At 42.6% G+C, this 25,369-nt stretch overlaps 1 protein-coding gene across 1 annotated transcript in view; it reads right to left on the bottom strand.

Moving 5' to 3' along the window:
• Positions 1-25,369, bottom strand: part of LOC142311504 (serine/threonine-protein kinase 17A-like) — an 86,505-nt gene that overhangs the window by 3,537 nt on the left and 57,599 nt on the right. Inside the window, exons 2-6 of the mRNA XM_075349997.1 lie at positions 12,642-12,854; positions 4,145-4,289; positions 3,439-3,565; positions 2,599-2,647; positions 2,254-2,433 (exon numbers count right to left, since the gene is read on the bottom strand). Coding sequence (XP_075206112.1) covers positions 2,254-2,433; positions 2,599-2,647; positions 3,439-3,565; positions 4,145-4,289; positions 12,642-12,854 — 714 coding nt within the window. The remainder of the gene's footprint in view (positions 1-2,253; positions 2,434-2,598; positions 2,648-3,438; positions 3,566-4,144; positions 4,290-12,641; positions 12,855-25,369) is intronic.

Raw genomic sequence — 25,369 nt, 5'->3', positions numbered from 1 at the left:
TCCTTTTACACTTTGTAGTCATAATTTGCATACTTATTTAATATAACCTCTTGCACTTAATTAAATTTGTATATAATGTTATTTTTTTATCATTCATTTTATTTTTTTTTATTTTTTTTTAGAAATTACTGTATTATTTTGTATACTAAGTGCTTTTTTCCCCATTGGTATCTCTGTGAGTGTTGCCATTGTATTATTGTAGAATCTATATATTAGGAACATTCACCATTATAAGAATGTATCCTGGACCCCTAATCTATTATTTTTTATTTTTAGTTTTATACATTTTTTTTCTGACTTCAACACTATATCAATTACTGTATTTTGGAGCCATTTTTTTTAGATATATTTTGACTACTAGCATCATAATGTCTGGACAACATGATAGTAAGAAAGTACACTCCCTGACAGAAGTTCTGTCGCTTATCCATGTTATGTAAATCAAAGCTTATAACCAGACTTTAAATTCATCCATTGGTGTTATAAATTACTCTTTTGAAAGCTGAAACCCTCCCAAATTTGGTTTAGGTTATGAAAATAAAGTTTCTGCAAAGCTGAAATATTGATCATTTAATCAACACAGAAAGGTCAGATTTTGGCAAGACAAAAGTTTTGTCTCCTTGTCATATAATGCACCCAATCCTAGTTTACATCCTTACCTGTGCTCACTAAATGATCAGGTAATTAGTGGGTGTGAATAAAAAAAACCCAGCAACCCAGACCTTCAGTTGAACTGCAACTTGACCTCTGAAAACATGACAAAAATCCACCCTGTGACCAAAGCCTTGATTATCAAGAGGCTGAAGACCAGATCCACTGCAGAGGTGGCTGGCACCTTTAATGTGTCTCAGCGTGAAGTGCAAAGAATTAAAAAAAGATTTGAAGAAACTGGAGATGTTTTTGACAAGCCCAGGTCCAGCAGACCCCACAAGACAACTGCTCAGGAAGAACGTTTGTTGGTTAGAAAATCCAAAACCAGCCCCTCTTCCACTGCAGCAGAGCTCCAACAGGCCTGGTCACCTGAAGTCCCTGTGTCAACTAGAACAGTTTGTAGAATTCTGTCTCAAAATGGCCTCCATGGTCGAATCAGTGCCCAGAAGCCAGCACTAAACAAAAGGCAATTAAAAAAACGTGTGGCATTTGCCACGTCCCACAGCCTGCTAAACAGATGGATGCTGAAAAGTGGCAGAAGGTGGATTTCTCTGATGAATCTTCAGTTGAATTACACCACAGTCGCCGCAAATACTGCAGAAGACCCACTGAAACACGTATGGATTCAAAATACACCCAGAAAAACAGTTACGTTTGGTGGTGGAAAGATCATGGTCTGGTGTTACATTCAGTATGGGGGTGTGCGAAACATTTGCAAGGTGGAAGGCAATATCAATAGCCTAAAATATCGAGAAGTATTAGCTACCTCTTACATTCCCAATCATAAAAGGGGTCAAATTCTGCAGCAGGATGGTGCTCCATCTCATATATCCATCTCCACAACAAAGTTCCTCCTGGCAAAGAAGATCAAGGTGCTCAAGGACTGGTAAGCCCAGTCAACAGACATGAAGATCATTGAGCATGTTTGGGGTAGGATGAAAGAGGAAGCTTGGAAGACAAAACCAAAGAATCTAGATGAACTCTGGGAGGCATGTAAGACTGCATTCTTTGCTATTCCTGATGACTTCATCAGTAAATTGTATGAATCATTGTTGAACCGCATGGATGCAGTCCTTCAAGCTCATGGAAGTCACACAAAATATTAAATATGGCTCTAATAGCACCACAACTTCATTCACCAATGTTATGCAACATATCTTTGTATTAAAGTTAATTATTTGCTTAAATTTCACATTACTTTCTGTGGGCGACAAAACGTTTGTCTTGCCAAATCTGACCTTTCTGTGTTAATTAAATGATCAATATTTCAGCTTTGCAGCAACTTTATTTTCATAACCTAAACCAAATTTTGGAGGGTTTCAGCTTTCAAAAGAGTAATTTATAAAACCAATGGATGAATTTAAAGTCAGGTTATAAGCTTTTATTTACATAACATGGATAAGCGACAGAACTTCTGTTAGGGAGTGTATGATCCTCAGTTCTGGATCGAAAGGATGAAAGCTGATTGCGAGAGGAGACCACAATCCATCTGGAAAACATTTATAGTATGACCACCTTTGGTTGGTGAATACAGCCACCTTACATCATTCCTTGATTCCCTCAAGATCAAAAACTTTTCTTTTAGGTATTAAAAAACCTTACCTGGGGTTTTTAATAAGAAGAGACTTAATGAAGTTCATAGCATCATCCGAGATTCCCTCAAATTCTTCCTGTGAGTATTGTATGGCCACTTGTGAAATATTCAAGAATGTTTCCTGCTTTGTGTCTCCCAGGAATGGAGATATTCCGGTAAGCATTACGTATGTGAGTACTCCAATACTCCTGTGACACAAAACATAAGAAATGAAATCTTACAATCGCTTCAGTTTCAAGCACCTGAATTAAGAATAGATGTGTGTGTTAATAGTAAACAGAATTCATTAATGAAGTCACAACAGGTGACTAAGTGTTCATCCGGTTATCTAAGCTATAGAGATATATACTCACCACATATCTGTCGCTGTGCTGATCGGTTCATAACTCAACACCTCTGGAGCTAAAATCAAGAAGAAATCGAACTATAATATTCTTCAGAACAAGAGTCAGATTTTATATTTACTCTACTATTTAATATATTACTACATACATTGGGTATGGTGTGTCATTTTTACACACACCTTCCACCTAGAACATTCAACCCAGGGCCAGCTCCAGGTTTTCATTGTCTCCGGGCGAAAGAGTCTCAGTGGGCCACTTCAACACAAACCACAAGGGTGGGGGGTTGGTACTGTCCCCCTCCACCCCATGCGCTGTCTCCCCCACACTTGTGCTGTCTCCCCTTGTCTGCAGTTGACAGTAGAGCTGTGTCACTATAGCGGGCGGTGCAGGAGATCCGTGCCACCCCACAGGTGATTGCCACCGCACCAGGGAAGAACCAAGGTGAAGCGCCAGAATTGACATGTAATGTGATGTGTCACTTCTGGGGTAGCTGCCCTTGCTTTTTTTTTAGGCTGGGAAGGGCCCAATAACAATGGACCTTCCCAGCCTGATAATACCAGCCCCTAGCAGTCTGCTTTTCCTTTGCTGGTTATCATAAGTAGCAGGGAACTCTTATCAGTTTTTTCCCCATTTATTTTTTTAATCATAAAAAGCTGCAATCTGATTTTTCATCACATTGCACTCTGTGTATTTATATGCAGATGTGAGCGAACCCTAATTCACACAACAGAAGCCTGGATCCTGATACACATCTTCTCACAATTCGTAATCCTGGCAGCTTATGTGCACACAATTTTTGAATGTTCTACATGGGTACTTATTAGTTCATCTAGCATTTCTCTGACTTACCTACATACTCAGGGGTCCCAAGTATCTCTCGCACTTCCTTAATGCTGTCCACCTGCCGGGACAGACCAAAGTCTACAATACGGATGTCTCCCAGTGGTTTACTGCTGGTAAGCAAAATATTCTGGGGCTGTAATGAGGAAATCAAGAAAACAAGATGAGCAAGAATGCAACTATCATAGAGCAGTAACATTCAGTCTTATGCTAAATAAATAGTAATAAAAGAGGAAATCCAGTCAGAGGATTTTCTGATCGGTCATAGATACATGTGCAAAAATCACATTAAAGAAGTCTGTCATCTCAGACCACAAAGGTCTTTATACAGTAAATATAACCAAACATATCAATGTGAGCTTTCTGGGAACGTTGTGTTACAATTATAGACCAGAGACATTTATTGTGAAAATTAGTGGTGGTCTTCTCACATGTATTTGACCTCAGAAGATCATTTTGACTTAATTTCTCTTGTAAGACCATATGTAGCATCCTCTATTTTCAATTCATGTTCCTGAATACTGCATTGTCAAGTCCAGGTAAGGCGGCTTTCACACCTCCGACATTCACAGTCATTCTCAGAAATGAGTGGCTGAGATCAGGAGCCCAGCGCTCTATTGTGGTCTGTACTTGGACTGTGAATGTTGGATGTGGAAAACAAGCCTGAACTGTAGATAATTATTTTTACACAAGATTATATCCGTAGCTTCTTTACCTTTAAGTCAAGATGGACGACATTATTTCTGTGCAGGTACAGCACTCCCTGGAGGATCTGACGTATGAGTCGCACGACATCCTTCTCTGTGAAAGCTTCATCTTGGTCGGCCACACACTGGTTAAAGATTTCACCTCCTGCCGCACTAGAAGAGGAAGATTATAGAGAATTATAATTTATTATTGATCGAGATACTATAAGATTGTGATCACGTGTTTCCATGACTAGTTCTACCTTGAAGTATATCAGACCAGAGCTGAAAACAGGTCATCATGAAGGTGTTCCCTGTGATAATGGGTTGTTTCCACTTTGACGCCTATGCTTAGGACCAATCATTGGATCTGATTCTGGGGATATGTGAAGCTGGGATGTCAGGGGCATTTTTCTGCCAATGTCCATCCATAAATCAAGTTAAAAAGGAACATGGTTGTTTTATTGCAGCTCAGCCGCATGAAAAAAAACTGCATTTTTCATTACCCAACCCCAAAAGTGCATCAAAGTATAGTTCAAAAACACCCAACAAACGCCTTAAAAACGTGAAAAAGTGAAAAATCCACATTAGAGGCGCAAAATCTGTTAATCAACCGGAAACAATCCTCACAAATTGAAATTCTGATAATAACCCCTTCCCTGGACCTGATTTTACAATGTGGAGATTACACGGATGCACAATGGCGCTCCTATACAGTACGGTATATACTGTGCAGTAATTGACATTTCTTGGATACACTAGTAGTCAATTATGGCTTCTGAAATCATATAGCTCGGGGATATGAAAACATTTTGTTCACCTTCATAAATGACAGTGTAAGCACCTTGTGATTGTTGGAGTACAGAACAATCTGTATCTATGTGATTCTGAACCAACACAAATACACAAGTCAGATCTTGTCACCGGATTTAGCTATGGGATGTCATAAGTGGTGAGTAAGTCTGTCTTCTGACGAATTTACAGCTAGCAACATGATATTCTGCCAAATGTTATATCATTAGGATATGTTCCTATAGATGCATATCTATGTGTCTCCAGGGAAGACGAAATCCCTGTGCAGTCTGATCCTGCGGTCATAACGTCAGCCATCTGTCCCCATCTGTATGTACATGAGAGGTCAGGTGGAGGGAAGGACAACTACCGCAACACACACTACATAAGGGTTATTTGCATCCATGGAGATACATAGGTCCACGTAAAAGCTGTATACACAAAACATTTTTTTCAAGTGTTATTTCCTGTAAAGTAATTGATGTACAGTAGTATTGCTAAGATATGCCATTCGTTAACGGATCTGTTCTCCATAGACTCCCATGTTAAAAAAACAGATCCGGCAGACCTCATTTTCCCAACAGATCTCTGCAGGATCCGTTCTAATGGATCATTACAGGGCACGTGAACTAGCCCCACGGAGGGGTTAACATCCAGCTGCCAACACATCACCCCCGGATATCCCATAACCGCAGCGGTGGTGCTACATCTCACCACACACCGTGGGTGGCGTCACAGACAGTTTACAACAAATCCCGTACAATTACGCCCCCTTTTTATTTGAAGTGTCCGCACGACCCCCGGGTCTGGAGAACCCCTAGAGCCATACCGTAGATCCGGATCCGAGCAGCACCGGCTGCTGGCACGGGGGTGGCACAAATCCATGCCACCCTCTTTTGCCACGAAACATGACTACCGGTGTTCTCTGCAGTCCGTTCTGCAGTATATACTCTAGCTAGATGAGCTACTGATCAGAGGGCTACCAAAGCGGATTTATGTTAAGACCTAGCCACGTGGACTTGTTAGGGGATGTCAGGTCCAGGGAGGTGGAAGGAGGATGATATAAATTGGGTCATGTGTGGACGAGTTGCAAGATTCAATACAAAAAATGATGTGGACAAAAAGGTAAAAAGAGAACATGTGCTTATGAAAAATTGATTTTCATAATTTTGAAGATCAGCAATTGAGATCCAATTCTGATGGTGTTACAACCTAATCATCTCTGTATTAACCCCTAGTTCACCTTGTACGTAACAGTTTCCTTACGTGACTGTCGTAAGAACACATTACTCTTCTAAATTGCCAAATGGCAGCCATCTCGTAATTAACCACAGTGAACATCCCTGCTGTGTTATGTACTGTAGTGTCCCCATGGCACTGGCGGACACAGACACAAAAACAATATATGTGCCCTTTGTAGTCCAAAAGCTCATCATAATGCACAATTCCACCTGTTCTGGAGGCAGAAATGGGCCCCGTTACCTCTTGGGCCCCTACACCAGTGATATGTCCACCCCTGCCCCATAGTGTCCTCATAGTATGACAATTAGTATGGACAAGTGATTCCTACAGTGTAACTGCTCTCACGGTCACTCTGCAAAGTTACAGATCAACCAGAGGTTTCTCTCTCAATCTCAAATGTCAGAGGGCTGATCACGGAGCCAGATTATAGGTGCTAACCAAGTGCAATATAGCCAGAGGAAAACTACTTAAGATGCCTGTGTCACCATGGAAAATGTAAATCACCGCTTGAGGAAAGGTGCTGCAAATATTAGCTCATAATATCCTTCGAAGCCTGTGAACTGTCAGGTCCAAGCCTTTGTAGTCTGCTTTTTTGTCTCATACATTATTTTGATAAGAGTTTCAGGCCTGCGGCGTCTTCCCTACACAAGTGACAGATTCATAAATCCCTTTCTTGCCGCCCGTCTTCTAAACCTTTCCTGATTGTATGTTACAGATGTCTTGTGATTATAGATATATTGAGTCTATATGGGTCTGTACATGAGATGTTGGTAAACCCGTCGATCTTGATAGACCTAGCTGAGCATCTAATGTTCATGCGCCCTCCTGTCTCTCCACCGATTGCAGATGTGAAAATGCTGGATTGGTTTTCATCATGTCTGATCCTTCTTATGGGAATTATTCCCCCATTGAGCATACAATTGTACTTGGCTCAGCCAGAAGGGCAATGTGTATCTGGGCAGTCAGGAGGAATAGCTGTCGATGCAATCTGCTACCTAAGGGTATGGCCAATGTTTATCTAAATTTTTACCTCTTTTCATCTCTCTTTTAGAAACAAAATGTCTCCTGACACTCAATTTCCTAAAATCTGTAAACTAGATTGTGTTCCGCACTAGAGAGAAAGACCAGGAGAATGGTCACTTCCCCATTGACGTAAATGGTGACTCTGACCTCTGCTCACCACCATGGACCATGTAGTGTTCTGCAGCTGAGGTGAGAGTGGAAAGAAGCTGCTCGCTTTTCACCATGAACTCACACCTTTTCATAAAACAGCGGCAATTCATGGTAAAACTGCAGGTGATTTTTGCCGTACAGTTCTTGACATTTGTCATAAAGGGATATGAGCAGGATAACGCACACTTAACAAGCTACTATTCAGTCCGAAAAGATGCAAATAATCAGCTTTATAGGCCTCCATCTTTTTCAGGATACTCTTGGTATCTCAATAGAAAATGGATCAAGGCAAGGTCACCTTTTTGGCCAGCAGACCATTAAATTGGGGTCCCTATTAAAGGGAACCAGTCACCAGATTTGGCGACTATAAGCTGCGGCCACCACCAGAGGGCTCTAAGGCTGCTTTACACTCGTAAATGTCTCGTGCGATCGCACCCGCCCCCATCGTTTGTGTGGCACAGGCAATTTCTTGCCTGGGTCGCACAAGGTCGTAAACCCCCGTCACATGTACTTACCTTCCAAACGACCTCGCTGTGGGAGGCAAACATCCACTTCCTGAAGGGGGAGGGACGTTCGGCGTCACAGCGACGTCACACAGTGGCCGGCCAATAGAAGCGGAGGGGCGGAGATGAGCGGAACGTAAACATCCCGCGCACCTCCTTCCTTCCGCATTGCCGGCGGGATGCAGGTAAGCTGCAGTTCATCTTTCCCGGGGTGTTACACGGAGCGATGTGTGCTGCCTCGGGAACAATGAACAACCGGCGAGCAGAAGGACGTTCGATTTTTAGGAAATGAGCGACGTGTCAACGAGCAACGATAAGGTGAGTATTTTTGCTCGATCACAGACGCTTGTAGCTGTCACACGCTATGATATGTCAAACGATGCCGGATGTGCGTCACTAACGACGTGACCCCGACTACATATCGTTAGATATATCGTAGCGTGTAACATGCCCTTTATATACAGCATTCTAACACGCTGTATATAAGAACCCAGGCCGCTGTGTAGAACGTAAAAATCACTTTATAATACTCACCTAAACGGTCGGTGAGGTGCCGACTGGTCGAATGGGTGCCTCCGATCTCCGGGTCCGGCACCTCCTCTTTCGGCCATCTCTGTCCTCCTCCTTCTGAACCCTGGGTGCATGACGCGTCCTACGTCATGCACACAGGCCGGCATTGAGGTCTCGCAGAGGCACACTACAATACTTTGATCTGTCCTGCTCAGAGCAGATCAAAGTGCGCCTGCGCAGGACCTCGATGCCGGCCGGTGTGCATGACGTAGAACGCGTTATGCACCCAGGTTTCAGAAGAAGGAGGACAAAGATGGCCGAAAGAGGAGGTGCCGGTACCGGAGAATGGAGACACCCATCCGACCAGTCTGTATCGCACTGCCTCTCAGGGGAGTATTATAAAGTGATTTTTACGTTCTACACAGTGGCCTGGGCACTTATATACAACATTCTAACATGCTGTATATAAGAGCCCTCAGGTGGTGGCCGCAGCATAGGGCATGCTCACACGAGTGTATAATTCGGACGAGTGCAATGCGAGAAAATCTCGCATTGTACTCTGACCAATGTTAGTCAATAAGGCAGAGCAGGTGGCCAGCTTTTCTCGCATCCATATTCTGGATGCGAGAAAAGTCGCAACATGCTGCGATTGTATCCTGAAAACGTCCAAGACTCATCAATACAAGTCAATGGGTGCGAGAAAAAAAACGGACATCACACGGACGGCACACGGACCATACTAGTGATGTCCGTTTTTATGGATGTAATTTTATCATGTAGCACAGAACACTGTAAATGCTCCTGTACAGGACTGTAAATGGTCCTGTAAATGGTTCTGTAAATGACTGTAAATGAATAATAGCTGCTGAGAAAAAAACGGATTGCACACAGACAGCACACTGATGACAAGTGAGAAAAAAAATCGTCATACTCTCCTGGACGAGAATGGGACCGTTTTTTTTCATACATTTGTGTGAGTCCAGCCGTAACTACCAAATCTGGTGACAGGTTCCCTTTAAAATGTAGAGATACTACTGGCTTCTGAAACTTTAAAACTTATTTGACATTTGCACTTGCCCAAGCAAAATCCTCCATAAGGACAAGAGCTGAATAGGTTAATCTCCTCCCTGGCTGCGATAAGATGCCTTTATGAGAATTTATTGTCTCAGCGAATTCCATGTCCAGAGGCCTGGAAGTCCCATAAACTGTCTCTACACGAGCGGCTAATGAGATCTCAAGCGCAAGGCCAACTGACAAAGAAATAATTAAAATCATTATTTCCTCACGGTCCTCTCATCTCCAGCTGCTGGGTATACGTCATGGAAAAAAATGATCAAATAATAAGCGAGAAATAGTGTGAAGATAATCTGCCGTAGAATGTACACAGCACCTGGCCCTCAATTTACAACATTAAGTCAACTGTGCATGATACTCCAAAAGTCCATTCTGTGGTTTGTAGGAGGAATGTCCTAATCCTATTTACCTCTCAGATAAGTCTGGCTTTTTGTTTCCTACAGGTGTCTGTCTCCATACTGCTGTATCTTTACTAAAGAGTATTTCCCTTACTAATAATAGGGCAGCATGGTGGCTCAGTGGTTAGTACTGAGTACCAAGGACAACATCTGCAAGGAGCCTATATGTTCTCCCGTTTCCTCCCACACTCCTCAGAAATACTAATAATAGGGAATTAAGCTTGTGAGTCCCGATTGGGACAGTGATGATTATATTAGTAAAGGGCTGTGGAAATAACGGCGCTATATAACTGAGCAAAATAAATAGAAGCAAAATAAAATCACCGGCAAATTGAATGCCTTCAGTTATTCCTGTTTCTGCTAACGCCCCGATAAATCTAGTTATCATCCTAATGACCATTCAGCCAACAGCTAACCCAACTCCCCAATTCAAGGAACGCTCCTTCGTTCTTTAATAAAGCCACTGAGAGACTCCTTTGGCTGCAGCTAAGCTCCTGGAAGACAAAACAGTCCACCATTGGAAGTCCAACAAGCGGGATCCTTCTTTTCCCCAATATTAGTAAGATGTTGGAAGGTGTGCATAAACATTAGACTGTTGGTTGATCCTGCCAATATTGGTGGGTTTGGTTATCTTTATTCTAATGTGTGTGGAGGCCTAAAGTTTTTATAAACATTGATTTTTATAATTGTGAACATCAGTTTTTGTGACATATGGTAAATGACCAAAAAGCCTCAATGACAGCTCTGCATGGTCTCTATTGGTCATCACCTATATTCTAAACAATTAAGAAGAAAAAAGAAAGATTTTAACAAGTTGGCAGAAGATAGAACAATTGTAAAGGGCTGTCTTGTTAAATGACACACTTTTTGGGTGTTTAGGAAAAAAGAAAAATTATGCAATAAATTGCTACCAACAGGGAAGCTGGCATATCCGCATATAGCTTTCAATAGCCACTTCCTCCATTAGAGAAACCTTTAGTTTTGCTAGAAAGATGTGTTTTAAAGGAGTTGTCCACTACTTGGACAATCTCTTCTCAATCACCATGTTTCCCTCTTATATAATAATAGCCATACTGACCTTCGAGGTGGCCGCCATTCCAGCAGTGTTAGCACTGGCTCTCCTGGGGCTCTGAAGCCAGTCAGTGGCCGCTTCACTCTCCCCTCCTTTGGACAAATCAGACATCCAGAAGAAGTTAATAGAGCAGCCGGAGCTCTCACTACTTCCAGATCTCAATTTCGGCCAAAGTTGGGAAGAATGAAGCCGCCACTGATTACTGCAGGTCCCTGGGAGAGCCAGTGCTGATACTGCTGTAATGGCGGCCACCTCGGAGGTCAGTATAGTTTATTGTTATTTCATAAGGGGGAACACAATGATTGAGAAGGGTTTGTCTAATTAGTGGACAACCCCTTTAATTCTATTTAGAACAGTTTACTTATCATTAAACATACTGATGACAGCCCATCTTATTATTGAGGAATCCAATTTTATTAGGATGTTCTAGTGTAACAAATATAGAAGGTGGATAAAACATAGCTTTTATATTGATTCACCTAGAAAAGGGGGTTTTTAGGCTTTGTGCACATGCTGCAGTTTAATTTCTTCAGTGGAAAACACACCCTCTCGACAAAAAACGCATAGAAAAAATGCGTTTTTGACGCGTTTCGGCGTGTTTTCGGTGTGTTTTTGACCAATGCATTTTTTCACTATATTCAATGGAAAAATGTAGGTCAAAAACACAAGAAGAAGTGACATGCTGCTTCTTTTTTCTGCAACCAAAACTGCAGGGAAAAAAGAAGCAGCGTGCGCACAGCCTTTCTCAATCCTCATACACTTTGCTGGGGAAGGTTAGGGCAACAAACTGCACCATGCGCACAGGGCCTTAATTCCTATCCTTGAAGACTTTTGCATCTCAATAGTAGCCATACACATTAAATAGAAGTAGGTGGGTCAACAAGTGAACGATCCTTCACTAGATGTAGCCATACACAATTTAGCCTATCTTGGAAAGTTACAAGCTATATATTTTCAATGAAGCTGCATGAAAACTCTTTCTGGGGACATTTTGGGAATGTTGCTTCAGGAGAGATCTTTTATGAACTATCAACTTATATTTTCCAGATAATGACAGTCAACCATTAGTCAAATTAATCATTTCAGTAGAAATGGTTCGTTTTCATCCATTTCCGACAGATGTAGAGGCCTACCTGGCTACCTCGTTTATTGAGTGCTGACGGTGCCTTATGACAGACTGGTTGCTATGGATAGGAAACGTAATTTGATCTTAGCAACCTGCCCATCTCGCCTGACATATCCAAAGGCAGAAAAGTGACCAGGAGCTTTGTCAGTGCTATACATATGATTTTTCTGTTTCTGTATTATTTACCAGATTTTTTTAGAGACTTTATCTAATGCTTTGGGCTTTTAATGTAATTTAGAAATGGTGTCAAGATACAAGACATTTTCTGCAGCAATAAACCTCACATTTCATAGGTGCGACCACAACATTTCGTAGACACTTTCATAAGCTCCATAAAAGGTTAGAAGGGCTTTATAGACATTGCTGAATTCGTCGTCTGTGAGTTGGGCAGGAAGTGGTTACCTGGGTTCAGCTGACACAGACGGGAACATAGGCTTCTCAGAAAGACCTCCACGGTGATGGAGCTTTGTGGTAGAATTTCCTCTGTTTGGTGATTACCATCATCCGTTTCTATAGACTTCGCAGTTCTGCGCATGGTGCGGTATGTACCTCCCATCACTACATGGTAGACTTCTAGAGATCTGACCCCAAATTCCCTGTGACAGCTGCAGACATTAGCCCCACTTCACTACTTACTATTCCATGACGAGGATTATTTCGCTGTTTGTCTCAAAGACTTCATGTAGGTCCACCACATAGGGCGAAAATCGAGCCATTTCCAGAATGGCGATCTCGTTAATGATGTCACTGCGGCAGTCTTCACCTTTTCGTCTTTTCCTCAGAAACTTTGCAGCGTATTCCTTGCCGGTCAATAATTCTACACATTTCTTGACCACTGCAAACTTCCCCCTAAGATAGAAGAACAGAAACGTTTTACAATTTATATTAGTCCTCTGATACGGAAAGTTTGCATTTGCAGTCATTTCTAAAGTTCTCTACGATATCCTCAGTAATATTGGAAGACTTAATTGGGAAATAACACTAGATATGTCAGAGACTTTACCGCTACCTCTTGTCAGCAGTGAAGTAGTGCTAAAGGTTGCCAAACTTGTAGCCCACAAAGTTGTGTGGAGATAGATTGGTTTAACACTAGAACTACTGAGGTAGTCATTTTGACTACTTTGCACCATGTATTTCTATATAGGTGTCACGAGTCCAGTAGTTCTAGTGTTAAAGGGAATCTGTCACCAGGGCTTTCTATCCCTATGGTTGGGCTGTTGTCTTCAGTCGGGTCTTAGGTGGGAAAGGACCTAAAGTCCAGACCTCAATCAGTGGATTCGACTTGGTCCAGTGATTTCTGGGCCTCATACTGGGTCTGAGTACCCCTCCTGGTGCTCCGGTTTCCAATCGGTTCCCCGGCTCGGTACCGGCGGGCCACTACCCGGTTCCGGTCCCTTACGGTTCCACCGGCTGTAATCCCAGCTCCTGGAGGCGGCCACCACCATATGCCTTCTTGCCACGGTACCAGGGATACGGCCCCGGTCAGTGTTGACGCTGCAGACCTGACACCTCAGGCCTGCTGCACTTGAACTTGACTCCACTCCAAACTGACTAAAACTCAACTCTCTCACTGTTTCCTGTCTCAGGCTCTTTGGACTCCTAGGTGGGCATGGCCAACTGCCTGCCCCCCCCCCCCTTCCCTGGTGTGACCATTGAACACAGAGAGGTGCCAAGGGTTTTGTAGGTTGGCTGCTGTCACCTTATTAAGGGGGGAGGAGTTTGTGTAAGGGCCTACCTGTGACTACCTGGCTAGTCCAGGGCGTCACAGACCCATAAGTAAAAAGAGCCCTGTAATATGAAGGAAACTATTCCGGACACCCCTCTCAAGATGAACTGAATTATAAGCAAATAAAGTATAATACAGGTTAAAAGTTCTTATTACATGGGTTGGCAGGGAAGCAAACACAAGGCTCTCGTGTCCTGCATGGCAAAACCCCATACCCCTCTCCAGTGAACATATCTGTGTTGTCCGGCACTGTGGTCTACATTACTATAGAAGTGTCAGTAAGGAAACGCCATAAGCCATATAATTACAGCCATTGTTTCCCAGCATGCTTCCCTCTTATCTTAGTTATGTGAATAAAATACATGAACGCTGAAAACCATTCTACAACTTTCTCATCATTAGAGAGGAAGCCAGATTGTCTTCAGTGAAGCGTGTGCATCCCACGCTCGTACATACATCTGCTAATTGTGACTACTTTGCATTTCTCGGTTAACAGGAAACACAAGTTTAAAGGTATAAAAGGTATAAAATATACTTTTAAAGTATTCATGATATAGCAACACGAGCTCCATCCATGTAGCCTTCACTGCCTCCTACCAATCATCTACCAAAACTGTCATTATACATGATTGTATAAATACCAATAAAGAAGGGTAGTCTGTTTTCTGCACTGAGTAACAATAGTGGGGATGGAGACCATCCAATATGCCTGGGGTATTCTATGTCACCCTGTCTTGATGGCAAATATTGAGGATAGACGAATCAGGCTGATCGATTTGAACATGCACTATCCTTTTCTTTCTAAGGGCATTGTCACACTTGCGTATGACTCGCAAGAGTGCAATGCGAGAAAATCTCGCATTGTACTCGGCCCCATTTAAGACAGTGCTTCAGTTCAGATCTGCGAGCATGCTGCGATTGTCTGTGAGAGCTGTGTCACTCGCACCCATACAAGTCTATGAGTGCGAGACAAACATCGGACTGCACTCGGATGACATCCAAGTGCAGTGCGATATACGCACAGTCTGACAATGGAGGAGATAGAGGGATTAATCCCTCCCTCTCCTCCGCAGCTGTGATCCGATCTCAGTAACGGATCACAGTCGCATGACACTTGGCACACACTTGCAGCAGAGCCTGAGCCGAGGGTCATTAGCATATCACATCCGATGCTCTCGCATCAGAAGCGATCTGCAAGTGTGATTCTACCCTAAGAGAGATAACTTGCCAGCAGAGCACTCTAGCAGCGATTTACACCCTTTTCCTTACTGAGAACACACGCACAAAGACAAGCCGAGTGCACATCTGAAAGAGGAGATTAGGAGGAATAGCTTTCAGCTGAATGAGCCACATTCTGAAGTTTATGTCCGGCCTTAGGGAATTACTTCTATATCAGTGACTTGGATAAAGACTGGCTGTAACATAACTATACCCAGTGAAGCATATAACGCAGTTCTGCAGCAGCACTCTGTGGTTCTCACAGACTTTAGAACCTCTGATCTAAGGTTAGTCAGCAGGCCGCTATCATTTCAAGCCTGCTCTCTGGGAAAATCACAAAGATGTGCTGTCTTATGCTAGTGATCAGCGGGGGGTCGGAACATTAGACATGGATGGCATATCCTAGTGATACTCCAGAGCTGTCTGTAATCAAATAACCCCTTTAAAACATTTTTAGTCATTTGGCTCCTTCTTTATCAAACTGATTTTATAACACTGTTTTCATCTATTAGGGTATGCTGGGAGTTGAGGTTTCACAATAGCTGGAAAACTACACCATGCAGACCATTGCATTTTAAGGACATACGTTTTCAGGAATGGGAAAGGAAACACTGGATTAATCTGGATGTAATGTCTTTTAGTTAGGGGTGCTTCACACATAGCGAGATCGCTACCGAAATCGCTGCTACGGCACGGTTTTGGTGACGCAACAGTGACCTCATTAGCGATCTCGCTGTGTGTGACACTGAGCAGCGATCTGGCCCCTTCTGCGAGATCGCTGCTCGTTACACACAGCCCTGGTTCGTTTTCTTCAAAGGCGCTCTCCCACTGTGACACACAGATCGCTGTGTGTGACAGCGAGAGAGCGACGAAATGAAGCGAGCAGGGAGCAGGAGCCGGCATCTGGCAGCTGCGGTAAGCTGTAACCAGGGTAAACATCGGGTAACCAAGGTGGTTACCCGATATTTACCTTAGTTACCAGCCTCCGCAGCTCTCACGCTGCCTGTGCTGCCGGCTCCGGCTCTCTGCACATGTAGCTGCAGTACACATCGGGTTAATTAACCCTATGTGTACTCTAGCTAGGAGTGCAGGGAGCCAGCGCTAAGCAGTGTGCGCGGCTCCCTGCTCTCTGCACATGTAGCTGCAGTACACATCGGGTTAATTAACCCGATGTGTACTGTAGCTAGGAGAGCAAGGAGCCAGCGCTAAGCAGTGTGCGCTGCTCCCTGCTCTCTCGGTTATGATCGCTGCTGCGTCGCTGTGTTTGACAGCTAAGCAGCGATCATAACAGCGACTTACAAGGTCGCTGTTAAGTCACAGAAAATGGTGACGTAACAGCGACCTCGTTGTCGCTGTCGCTTAGTGTGAACCAGCCCTTACTCAGTTCTTTACCTGTAATCCTCCACTTCAAAGTGATTATCATGGTTACCTGGCTGTTGGCTACAGATCAGGTGCAGAACTTACAGATAACCTTGAGAAGTCCAGGCGCGCTGCAGACTGACTCCACCGCAGAGAGCGACAGACCTTATCTGTGAGTGGACCCAGCGGGATTATAGAACAGATACAGGTGTTGGAGAGTGCAGGCTGCAGTTAGTACACGGTCCTTAGTGACCTCATAAGCTCAGTGGTGACATTTGCCACTTACTGCATAATATACACCCTCTGATCTGGCTACAGCTGCCTAAGTCGGCCCATACTCTGACAGCTCTGTTAAAACAGCCCAATATTAGGTGATATTGTATATAGTAATCTGCAGAACTGCTGTGAATTTACATTCAAGGGAATCTGTCTGCAGGTTTTTGCTATATAATCTCAGGACAGCATGAGGTAGGGGCGAAGACCCTTATTTGAGGGATGTGTCATGTTTTTTTATTACAATGAGAGTTTTATCTACAGGAGATTATCATTGCCCTAGGTGTCTTGTGCCTTCTACCCTAACCATCTACACTAACCACGCCCCCAGCACTGACTAGCAGTTCGCTGTCAATAACCAATATACACAGAAAGCTGTGGAGTGGGTGGGGTTAGCTTTCTGAGCTCTGCTACATCTAAAAACTCTCTTTCCCTAGCTTATGCTGCTCTCAGATGAGGTAGCAAAAACCTGGTGACAAATTCATTTTAACATGGTGCTTTTGGAGACCATTCGTAAAAGGATTGTCCACTACTTTTACATTGATGGCCTATGCGTAAGATACGTCATCAATGTCTGATTGTCTGGTATCCGACACCCATCACCCCAGCTGATCAGCTGTTCTCAGTAACAGCGGTGGCAGCAGGCTGCCAGAAATTCTCAGTTCCGGAGCTGCTCCATCAGTGCATATCTGCCTGCTATTCAAATCAATAGGAGGCGGATGTGCAGTACCTGGCCGCGGCCACTATCAGAAGATGGGGTGCTCCAGAAATGAGCATTTCCATCCACCTGCCGCCGTCGCTGGCACCTATAGCAGCTTATTGGTGGGGGTGCCGGGTGTCGGAACCCGGCCGATCAGACATTGATGACCTGTAAAAGTAGTGGACAATCCCTTTAAACAAAAGCTGTTTTATATACAGTATAGCTAAGAGTGTATCTATAGCAGAGGCTCAATGACCCCTATACCACAGAGCAGTACTATGAATGACACATGATAGTTAGGGGTTCCTCATTTAGATAGATTCCGCAATAGGGGCTCATGAACTTTAAAGGATATAGACACCTTTGGAGATATTTTGACTACAAATATTGCTTCCAATTTAGTTTTATTAAAATTTTAAGTTTACAGGGAATCCTTTAGTGAGCTTCTTTTGACAGCAGTAACATTACCATCATACGTCTGAACTTTCTTTGTAGCTGCTTTATGACCAAATCAAAGTTTGACTTGATGTGGTATCAAGAAGGTCAAAACGGTCCAGGAGAAGCGAGATACAGATCTCACTGTTGTCAGAATGAGCTCACTGATGGACACACTGGTAACTCATTCTGGAGTCACTTATGTACTGAAGCCACGTTATATATAGAGTAAAAATAATTACGGGCTCACTGCTAAATGAAGGTGCTTAAGGGTAAACAAGGGTACTCAATGTAAGTAAGTATAACCCCAGCACTCAAAGAAGTAAGGGAGGACAAAATATAGAATGCAAGTGAATTTATTATGACAGACTGCAAAAAGTGAAACCTCGATCAGAGCAACACCGACATTTCGGCTTTTATACCTTTCTCAAGGTTGTTGCGTTATGCACAAAAACAAAACAGCCTGGGTCACTTTGGACAACCATATCAGAGAGGTAGATGCGAGGTTCTTCACATATTGCAGAAAGTTTTCACAGTAATGGTGAAGCGGAACGCATATCAGCGGTGGTCACGGTCGCTGCTGCTGCCGTGACCACCGCTGATACGCGTTCCCCGGGCCATCCTTGCGGATGCTTTCTTTAATCATCACTGTGCTCCATATCTTCACAATTACTGTGAAAACTTTCTGCAATATGTGAAGAACCTGGGGTTATACTTACTTAACGTTATATAGAGAGGCTGACAAAACCACAGTTCATTTTTAAGGGAATCCTCATGTGAATATGTATTTTTGCCAAATATACATGCATAAAGTAAAAATGTCCCCTCACTATAGCCCTGTTTTTTATTGCAACTATGATGGGCTATTTTATCTTTATTTCATATAGTAAATACTGCACCAATATGGAACTTACAGGTGATTTAACTCACAGTGCGACTGGATTCATGTAGTCAACGGTGAGTTTATACTATGACTGCGATTAGTATAGGGATCCATGGTAATCTAAATTTATTTAGGGCGGCACGGCGGCTTAGTGGTTAGCACTACAGTCTTGCAGCGCTGGGGTCCTGGGTTCACATCCCACCAAGGACAACATGTAAGGATTTTGTATATTTTCCCCGTGTTTGCGTGGGTTTCCTCCCACACTTCAGAGACATGTTGATAGGGACTTTAGCTTGTGAGCCCCAATGGGGACAGTATTGCTGATGTATCTAAAGCGCTATATAAAAAAAAAAAGAAAGAAAATTTATTTCATATACCCCTAGGAGATCTGAATAATACAGATTCTAAAACGCGTTTGCATTACGTACGTCTGAAAGTAATAACAGAGACTTCTACAGTGTAACGTCCACTTTGTGACAGTCCCACCTTACACCATATGCAATGACAGATGTCTTTCCCCAATTTCATTGTATACAGAAGTGAAAGAAAACTGTCTGATGGAAACGGGCACTTAACAAAACAAATTAACCTCACGGGTTAACGGGAGCAGCATGCAGACTAACAGATGGCAGTCCAGTACTAACAGGGATTGCTTGGAATTCTAACACATGCTAATGTTTTCCACCTGTGCCCTGTAGGTGCCCACTCCGAGACCTTCATCTTCAAGGTCAGATACACAAGAATGCAGGAGAGCAGATTAATTCCAAACGTTGTTATACTTATCCCCAAGAGGTGCCCAGGCCTAATCCCGCAGCTGTAATTCAATTACATTTCTCTGGAGGCTATGCTAGTATCATTTTATATTAGACTGATTTTTTTATTATTCTGCTATGCACAAAAGGCTTATTAACTGCTCCTTCATAAGAGACGGAGGAGACCTAGGCGGTATTCATGCTACCTGTTTGCATTCTGATGAAAGGTACTATTTTTTTTCCAATAATAGAAAGACAGTAGATATCTTATCCAATGCACATTCCATCAAATGTCACAGTTTTCTGTGTCTACAGTCACCGTAAGAAGTTTCACTCATCTAGACAACCCCTTCTTAATAGCTCTGCAGCACAAAAGAACACTAAAAATGACAGTACTTTCCTCCCGGACTGGCCCCATTGCAGCAATGTTGGCTTTGGGTCACGTAACCAATATGCCAAGTAAAGCTTGACCCCAGCATCTGCCAAAGTGTGTGAATCAGGACAACCCCATAGACATTACAAAGCTGGTTGATCTCGCAGAATCAGTGAGTTCAGCTGACATATTTCAGTAGCATCTGGTAAATGAACCCCCCAAATATTGGATTCGTACCAGATTTCACCAAATTTTGATGGATTTGTTCACAAATAGATAATTATGTGTATGACCATCTTTAAATACGTTGTCCCTAGTTAGCTGCAGTCAATCATCGAGCTCAGCGGCTTTGCCCATGTAGATGAAACACCTTGTTCTGAGCCATTGAGGTCATTATAACATGACATCAGAGCTGCAGCCAACATCAGATACCAGGAGCATTGGTGGGGACTAAGCGGTGGACCCAAGGAGGCTGATTCTTTCTTTTACAACAAGGGGCAAGTGTTTTCTGAAAGCTGGGACTGGCTAATTAGCTAATAGATATGAGGTCCTCTTGATTCTACCCCTCATGGCAGAGAGATATCAAGCTGCTGGATCTCAACACGTTCGATCCTTTTGTTCTCAGGAGCTACCCTCTAAAGAAGTTGGCCAATAGTCTGCTCCACTCTCCCCTTAAAAGGGTTTGGTCCAAAACCTTAGACAACAAAAAAGAGTTTGGTCTAAAACCTTAGACAACAAAAAAGAGTTTGGTCTAAAACCTTAGACATCTGTATGGCCAACCTTAAAATTATGCTGCTCAATCCAGCGCAATCACCCACTGTTAATGGGACAACCATTGTCGGAAAAAATATAGTATTACGCAAGAGCTACTCAAATTAATGGATAACCATTAATCTATGGTAACTTTTAATCTGTCATGAACTCAGTTAATACAGGGGGGTCTTGTAGACTTGTGCGCAGGGGTTATCTTTATAGAATCACCCAATAAAAGTATTACTCAGTCATGTTCATGAGTCACGGAAAAATAGATTTTGCTCTTAGATTTTTCTTCCAACTAGGAAACCAGACTTTCTTCTTTTCGTCTCCTATGAGGGGGCAGGCTGCATTGGTCTGGCATGCTATCGTCACGATTACTCGAGGTTAGGAGGTCATAATTTAGGTGATATTAGTAAATGTTTGCTCTGCCTAATGCATCAGAGAAGATAAGGAGCATTTTAACGTGTCACTTGTCTATTGACTAAACAAAAGACTTTGCCCTCACATTCACTAAATGGATTAGCGGCACATATATCTTATTTAACGTCTGTTTATGGGGATAAACATAGACTCGTTTCTTTCTCTTTGGCTTCAAAGTAACCTGACAGAAGTCTGATTATGAGTCAAGGACACATCTCAATGATGTTGAGTACCCGAACTAATCCCATCTGGCCTGACATGTTTGTCTAGTGGCTATATAAATCGGGGAATAAATTTCCGAATCGATCCTGTGCCCTTAACTTTTATAGCAGCCATAATGCTTAAGTACATATTAAAAAACATACCGGTATAATTTATATTTTCAGTACTACTTAAAGTAAAGTTGGCTGAGATTTGTTATTCCTTCTATGCTATGGGATAATACCAGCATTACATACAGTCATATGAAAAAGTTTGGGCACCCCTATTAATGTTAACCTTTTTTCTTTATAACAATTTGGGTTTTTGCAACAGCTATTTCTGTTTCATATATCTAATAACTGATGGACTGAGTAATATTTCTGGATTGAAATGAGGTTTATTGTACTAACAGAAAATGTGCAATCTGCATTTAAACAAAATTTGACAGGTGCAAAAGTATGGGCACCGTTATCAATTTCTTGATTTGAACACGCCTAACTACTTTTTCCTGACTTACTAAAGCACTAAATTGGTTTTGTAACCTCATTGAGCTTTGAACTTCATAGGCAGGTTTATCCAATCATGAGAAAAGGTATTTAAGGTGGCCACTTGCAAGTTGTTCTCCTATTTGAATCTCCTATGAAGAGTGGCATCATGGGCTCCTCAAAACAACTCTCAAATGATCTGAAAACAAAGATTATTCAACATAGTTGTTCAGGGAAAGGATACAAAAAGTTGTCTGAGAGATTTAAACTGTCAATTTCCACTGTGAGGAACATAGTAAGGGAATGGAAGAACACAGGTACAGTTCTTGTTAAGCCGAGAAGTGGCAGGCCAAGAAAAATATCAGAAAGGCAGAGAAGAATGGTGAGAACAGTCAAGGACAATCCACAGACCACCTCCAAAGACCTGCAGCATCATCTTGGTGCAGATGGTGTCAATGTGCATCGGTCAACAATACAGCGCACGTCGCACAAGGAGAAGCTGTATGGGAGAGTGATGCGAAAGAAGCCGTTTCTGCAAGCACGCCACAAACAGAGTCGCCTGAGGTATGCAAAATCACATTTGGACAAGCCAGTTACATTTTGGAAGAAGGTCCTGTGGACTGATGAAACAAAGATTGAGTTGTTTGGTCATACAAAAAGGCGTTATGCATGGAGGCAAAAAAACACGGCATTCCAAGAAAAGCACTTGCTACCCACAGTAAAATTTGGTGGAGGTTCCATCATGCTTTGGGGCTGTGTGGCCAATGCCGGCACCGGGAATCTTGTTAAAGTTGAGGGTCGCATGGATTCAACTCAGTATCAGCAGATTCTTGACAATAATGTGCAAGAATCAGTGACGAAGTTGAAGTTACGCAGGGGATGGATATTTCAGCAAGACAATGATCCAAAACACCACTCCAAATCTACTCAGGCATTCATGCAGAGGAACAATTACAATGTTCTGGACTGGCCATCCCAGTCCCCAGACCTGAATATCATTGAACATCTGTGGGATGATTTGAAACGTGCTGTCCATGCTCGACGACCATCAAACTTAACTGAACTGGTCGTGTTTTGTAAACAGGAATGGTCAAATATACCTTCATCCAGGATCCAGGAACTCATTAAAAGCTACAGGAAGCGACTAGAGGCTGTTATTTTTGCAAAAGGAGGATCTACAAAATATAAATGTCACTTTTATGTTGAGGTGCCCATACTTTTGCACCGGTCAAATTTTGTTTAAATGCGGATTGCACATTTTCTGTTAGTCCAATAAACCTCATTTCTATCCAGAAATATTACTCAGTCCATCAGTTATTAGATATATGAAACTGAAATAGCTGTTGCAAAAACCCAAATTGTCAGAAAGAAAAAAGGTTAACATTAATATGGGTGCCCAAACTTTTTCATATGACTGTATAAGATGACTTCTCAAAAGTTGTCTTGGTTGGTAATAATTACCCCATATTCTTCATTAAGATGTACTACATTTTTAGATATCCATTAGATAACCATTTAATATATATTAGTCAAGATTTAATAATTGAAATATTTTTTTGGTTACAAAGATTCATGAAATACTCAGTGTAAACCTGGACATGTATACTTTTTATTTCTTATGCTTGTTTAGAAACAGCATATTCTGCAGCACTTTTTATTCACTAACCCCATTAGGGTACTACAATCTAAATTGACCATCAGTATGAAGCATGGGGAAACTAGACAACCCAAACAAAATCCATAGAGAAGGAAAGCCACCAAGGAACATACAATGTTCATGCAGATGTCGTCCTTGGGTCTGATTTGAACCCAAGGACCCCAGTGTTGCAAGGTACAGTACTAACCACTGAGCCATTACATAGATTAATGTCAACCAAATCAGCCGATTTTGGTGGGGTGGGTAAACCAAGTAACGTTATGGAACCTCCAGAGTTTCTCATGATAGATGTCTGGGGATAAAAGTACTATGCAGGTTGATGTCAACATGGATCCTATGGATCAGTCAGTGTATAAGGGCTGGCAAGAAGGTCAGCTGTTAATAAAACATGGGACAACACTGAAGATATGACACTTTGATACAATATAAAGTAGTCAGTGTACAGCTTGTATAACAGGTTCCACTCAAAACAGACCTTGCCATTGTCGACCAAGAAATGTGCACGTGCTCAGCATCATATCCAGAGGTTGTCTTTTCAAATAAACATATGACCACTGCCAGCATTGCTGCAGAGGTTAAAGGGGTGACGGCCAGCCTGTCAGAGCTCAGACCATAAGGCGCTCACTGCATGAAATTGACCTGCATGGATGTTGTCCCAGAAGGAAGCCTCTTCTAAAGTTGATGCACAAGAAAGCTTGCAAAACAGTTTGCTGAAGATAAACAGACTAAGGACATGGATTACTAGAACCATGTCCAGTGACCTAATGAGACCAAGATAAAGTTATTTGGTTCAGGTGGTGTCAAGTGTGTGTGGCGGCAACCAAGTCACGAGTACAAAGACAAGTGTGTCTTGTCTACAGTCAAGCATGGTGGTGGGAGTTTCATGGTTTGGGGCTGTATGATTTCTGCTGGCTGTGGGGAGCTACAGTTCATTGAGGGAACCATGAATGCCAACATGTACTAGTATGACATACTGAAGCAGAGCATGATCCCCTCCATTTGGAAACTGGGCAGTATTCCAACATGATAACAACTCTCAAACACACCTCTAGGACTACGAATGCCTTGCTAAAGAAACTGAGGGTAAATGTGCTGGACTCGTCAAGCATGTCTCCAGACCTAAACCCTATTGAGCATCTGTGGGACATCTTCAAACGGAAGATGGAGGAGCGTAAAGTGTCCAATATCCACCAGCTCCATGATATGATCATGGAGGAGTGGAAGAGGAGTCCAGTGTCTCCTGTGACACTCTAGTGAACTCCATGCCCAAGACAGTTAAGGAAGTGCTTGAAAATAATGGTGGCCACACAAAATATTGACACTTTAGGCACAATTTGGTAATTTTCACTTAGGGGTGTACTCACTGCCAGCAGCTTAGACATTAATTGTTGTATGTTGAGTTATTTAGAGGGCAAACTAAAATTACAGTTATACAAGCTGTACAGTGACTATTTTACATTGTATCAAAGTGTCGTATCTTCAGTGTTGTATCATGAAGAGATACAATAAAATATTTACAAAAATGTTAGAGGTGTACTCACTTTTGTGATATACTGTAACTTCATGCCAAATGTGGATACAACCTTGACTACATTGCTTAATAAATTTAGCTCACTGAAGACCCTTTTGGTTATGGTGTCACAGCTGTCTCCTAGGTGTAGGTAAATTGCTTCATGTAGAGCATGGATGAATCGGCTAGACTTTGTGAGCCAAATAGAATTTCATTCATCAAAACATTAGAAAGTGAAACATTGTAATAGTGATTTACAGCTGAAAATTGTGTCTCCATTTAAGCCAGTGGCATTATAATGTATCAATCTGATACAATGATATAGTAATGTGCCGCCCCCGTGTCAGCAGCTGAGCTGCTTGGTTCCGGACTTGCAGTGGCTCAAGGGTCTCCGGACCCGGGGGTCGTGCGGCCACTCAAATGAAGGGGGTATTTACAAGGGATATTAAAGAGTTTGTGACGCCACCCGTGGTATGTGATAATTAGGAGTACCACCGCTGTAGCTGGAGAGTACCCGGGGATGATGGAATAGGGCAGCCAGGTGTTGTAACCCTCCACGGGTAGGGGGGAATACCCCGGGATTTGGTGGTTGAGGGGGGTGCCGTTGGGTGCAAGG

This window comes from Anomaloglossus baeobatrachus, chromosome 5 (genome assembly GCF_048569485.1).
Source record: "Anomaloglossus baeobatrachus isolate aAnoBae1 chromosome 5, aAnoBae1.hap1, whole genome shotgun sequence".
NCBI lineage: Eukaryota > Metazoa > Chordata > Amphibia > Anura > Aromobatidae > Anomaloglossus > Anomaloglossus baeobatrachus.
This window is presented reverse-complemented; position numbering and strand designations above follow the sequence as displayed.